The sequence below is a fragment of the Calliphora vicina genome, chromosome 4 (genome assembly GCF_958450345.1).
Source record: "Calliphora vicina chromosome 4, idCalVici1.1, whole genome shotgun sequence".
Taxonomy (NCBI): Eukaryota; Metazoa; Arthropoda; class Insecta; order Diptera; family Calliphoridae; genus Calliphora; species Calliphora vicina.
The window spans coordinates 112,955,256-112,959,680 of record NC_088783.1 but is presented as its reverse complement, the minus strand read 5'-3'; the positions used below and the strand labels follow the sequence as shown (position 1 = coordinate 112,959,680).

Below are 4,425 nucleotides of genomic sequence, written 5' to 3'. Positions count from 1 at the left end.
AAATACTACCTTTTGAAAAATTGTATTTTTGAGTAAATTTTTTTATTTTCTATAATTTTTTTTAAAGAATTATTGAATATTATTATTTTTGGAAAAAAGTAGTATATTTACTACTTTTTGAAAAATTTACTACTTTTCTAAAAAAGGAGTAAAATGTGTTTTTTTTCATCTTATTTGATTAATTTTAGTTTTTTTTTTGGGAAAAACTACTAAATTTACTACTTTTTTCAATGAAATTGTTTTTAAGAAAAGGTACTAAATATACTACCTTTTTGAAAAATTTTATTTTTGAGTAAATTTTTTTATTTTCTATAATATTTTTAAAAGAATTACTGAATAATATTATTTTTGGAAAAAAGTAGTATATTTGGTACTTTTTGGAAAACGTACTTTTTTACATTTTTTATTAAGAAAATCTAATAATAGATAGATTTTCAGTTTTTTGTAAAAAAATTTTATAAAAAGTACTATTTCCAAAAATACTACCTTTTTCAAATAAAAAATTTATTAGACTTTATAGTTTTTGTACAAAATGTTTATAAAAAAGTACTTTTTGAAAAAATACTACTTTTTTATTTTGTACAAAAATTTCCTTTTTTTATTTTTAATTAAAATTTTCAGTGGTTTTCCATTTAATTTTTAGATTTGTAGTAATTTTTTTTAAGATTTTTACTACATTTTGAAAAAAGTACGAATATAAAATTGGTTGTTTTAATGTTTTTCTTTTAAAAATTTAATTATTTTATTAGATTTTCTTAATAATTTTTAGTTTTTTGGAAAAATGTTTTAGAAAAAGTACTTTCTTAAAAAAATACTACTTTTTTATTTTCAATTAAAAATTAAAATTTTCAGTAGTTTTCCATTTAAAATTTAAGATTTGAAGTATTTTTTTAGATTTTTCCTACGTTTTTGAAAAAAGTACTTTTTTAAAAACAATACTACTTTTTTAAAAAATACTACTTTTTTACAAAAATACTACCTTTTAAAAAAAAATACTACTTTTTTTTTGAAAATACTACTTTTTTAAAAAAATACTATTTTTTTTAAAAAAATACTATTTTTTTTAAAAAAATACTAATTTATTTTTAAAAAAAAAAACTTTTTTAAAAAAATACTACTTTTTTTAAAAAAGTACTACTATTTTAAAAAAATACTACTATTTTAAAAAAATACTACTATTTTAAAAAAATACTACTATTTTAAAAAAATACTACTATTTTAAAAAAATACTACTATTTTAAAAAAATTCTACTATTTTAAAAAAATACTACTATTTTAAAAAATACTACTTTTTTAAAAAATTTAATTTTTATTAGTTTTTCTCATAAATTTTAGTTTTCTTGAAAAAAATACTACTATTTAAAAAAAAAACTACTTTTTTAAAAAAATACTACTATTTAAAAAAAAAATATCCTTTTTTTAAAAAATACTTTTTTTTAATAAAAAAAAATACTACTTTTTTAAAAAAAATTCTACTTTTTTTAAAAAAATACTACTTTTTTAAAAAATTTAATTTTTATTAGTTTTTCTCATAAATTTTAAGTTTTCTTAAAAATTTATTAATATTTTTTTTTATATTACTAATTTCCCTGTATTTTTTTTGTAGCTTAGTGTAATTATCTGTTTAATTATTCAGTTTTTTACATTGTTTTTAATTATAGAGCATTAGCTCTCTTGGCTCTAAGAAATGTAGTTGTTTTTTTTTTGTGTGTTGTCATTGTGAAAAGACAAAATTTTGCTCATTTTAAAGCAATTCTCTTTGCTATTAAACAATTGCTTGTATTGAGCCTTAAATTTTTCAAATAAGCCAAATAAGTCAGTCAGCTTTTAATATTATTAACTATAGCTAGATAGCTAGCTATAGTTAATAATTCATATGTATAGAAAATTAAAAATTCTGTAGACGTTTACATGCATTCATTACGATGTATACTGGTTTTAAAAGTTTGTACAGTGGAGGGCAAAAATAAGGCCCTTAAATAAAGTAAACTTAATTTTGGTTTAATGTTTAAATGTTATGAATTTTTTAAGTTAAATTTTGTTAGACAGTTTAGTGGTTATTTTTTTTAATTATATTAAATTTTGTTGTTTATATTTTGCCCTTTAGTGTTGCTTATTATTAATTCTCTTAGTTGGCCATTAAAGCTTTAAAATAATTATCTATTTATTTGCAAACAAACTAAAGAAATGATTTAATTGTAAACAGTTTAAAACCTGTCATCCGAGAGAATACAACTACGATTTGAACAAAATTTTCAAATGGAATTAATTAAGTAAGTGAATTTTCAATTTAGTTAGAATTTCTTTTAAAATATTATTGATTTAAACCAATGTTACAGATTAAAATCTTCCAATAATACCGAGAACAAAGACACCTCCCATTACAATCACATCAGAGAGCAATTATGGTTTTGGGTGTTTGGTATCATAGCTCTCTTGGCTATTCTGTGGATTATGTTGTATTTCCTGAAGAAATATTTACAGGGTCCACGCTATCAAAAGCTTAATCGTTTGGATGGGAAAGTGGTCATTATAACGGGCTGTAATCGGGGCATAGGCAAGGAGGAAATGGCAAAACGAGGAGCTAGAGTGTATATGGCCTGTCGGAATTATGAGAAATGTGAAGAGGCCCGTTTGGAGATAATAAAACAAAGCAAAAATTTACAGGTCTTTAACAGATCGTTAGATCTGTCGTCGCTGGTTTCAGTTAAACTATTTGTGGAGGAATTTTTGAAGCAAGAACACAGTCTTCATATCTTAATCAATAATGCAGCTATAGTCACCAAAAAAAGGCAACTTTCCAGCGATGGCTATGAACTACAATTGGCCACCAATCATTTGGGTCATTTTCTACTCACTTATCTGTTACTGGATACTCTCAGAAGCTCCGGACCCAGCAGAATTGTAACCATTTCCTCAAATGCCCATATTTTGGCTCTGCTCAATAAACAAGATCTACAAAGTGAAAAATCGTTTATCTGGTTCAAGGCCTTCCTGCAAAGTAAATTCTGTAATACCCTATTCACCCTCAAACTAGCAGAGATTTTACAAGATTCTCTAGTCACTGCCAATTGCCTGTATCCCGGTTTGGTTCTAACCGATTTGCTATATGAAAATACCTGGTGTTTGTTTCATCCTTTGCTCAGATTTTTTGCCAAAAGCATCAAGTCGGGTGCACAAACAGCCATATATTTAGCTTTGGATCCTGAGTTGGAAAATAAATCTGGGGGCTTTTATGTGGATATGAAACAGTCGTATATGCCGCCCTGGGTTAGAAATCCCCATTTGGCCCATTGGCTGTGGCAGGAGAGTTTGAAGATGGTGAAATTGGAGACTTTGTAGAAAACTAAATTTTTCTTTTTAAGTGAAAATGTTAATTTAAGTAAAGAAATTGTTAATTTATTAAGGCTACTCCTAGTCTAAGCTAAAAATAACAGTATTTTTTTTTATATAAAAATTAAAAAAAAAAAATTTTTTAAAAAAAAATTCTTAAAATTTTTGGACTCTTTAAGAATTTTAAAATTAAAAAAGAATTTAATTAAAAAAATTTTTAATTTTTTATAAAAAATCAAAAATAAAATAAAAATTTTATAAAAAAATAAGATTCTTAGAATTTTGAACTCTTTAAGGCTCTTTACAATATAATAAAAAAAACTCCTTAAGAGTTTTTTAAATAAAATTATTTTTCCTTAGAAAATTAAAAAAAAAAAATTTTTTAAAAAAATTCTTAAAATTTTTTTTATTTCAGGACTCTTTAAGAATTTTAAAATTAAAAAAGAATTTAATTAAAAAAATTTTTAATTTTTTATAAAAAATCAAAAATAAAATAAAAATTTTATAAAAAAATAAGATTCTTAGAATTTTGAACTCTTTAAGGCTCTTTACAATATAATAAAAAAAACTCCTTAAGAGTTTTTTAAATAAAATTATTTTTCCTTAGAAAATTAAAAAAAAAAAATTTTTTAAAAAAAAATCTTAAAATTTTTTGACTCTTCAAGAATTTTAAAATTAAAAAAGAATTTAATTAAAAAATTCTTTTTTTTTATGAAAAATCTAAAAAAAATAATAATTTTATAAAAAAATAAGATTCTTAAAATTTTTAACTCTATAAGGCTCCTTACAGAATAATAAAAAAACTCTTTAAGAATTTTAAAATTAAATTAAAAAAACTCTTATTTTTCTTTATAATAAAATAAGAATTTTATAAAAATAAAATTCTTAAAATTTTTATTTCTTTAAAACTCCTTAAGAATTTTAAAATTAAAAAAGAAAAAAAATTCTTAAAATTTTTTGACTCTTCAAGAATTTTAAAAATAAAAAAGAATTTAATTAAAACAATTCTTATTTTTTTATAAAAAATCAAAAATAAAATAAAAATTTTATAAAAAAAATAAGATTCTTAAAATTTTTAACTCTTTAAGGCTC

At 20.9% G+C, this 4,425-nt stretch overlaps 1 protein-coding gene across 1 annotated transcript; it reads left to right on the top strand.

Moving 5' to 3' along the window:
• Nucleotides 1–2,345: 2,345 nt before the first annotated feature.
• On the top strand, nt 2,346–3,342 carry LOC135958690 (retinol dehydrogenase 12-like). Its single transcript, XM_065509581.1, has one exon. The coding sequence runs from the start codon at nt 2,455–2,457 to the stop codon at nt 3,340–3,342; it is 888 nt and encodes a 295-aa protein (XP_065365653.1). The 5' UTR covers nt 2,346–2,454.
• The last annotated feature ends 1,083 nt before the right edge of the window (nt 3,343–4,425 follow it).

Coding starts and splice junctions, on each gene's coding strand:
- LOC135958690 (XM_065509581.1), top strand. CDS start 2,455: ATGTTGTATTTCCTGAAGAAATATTTACAGGGTCCACGCTATCAAAAG.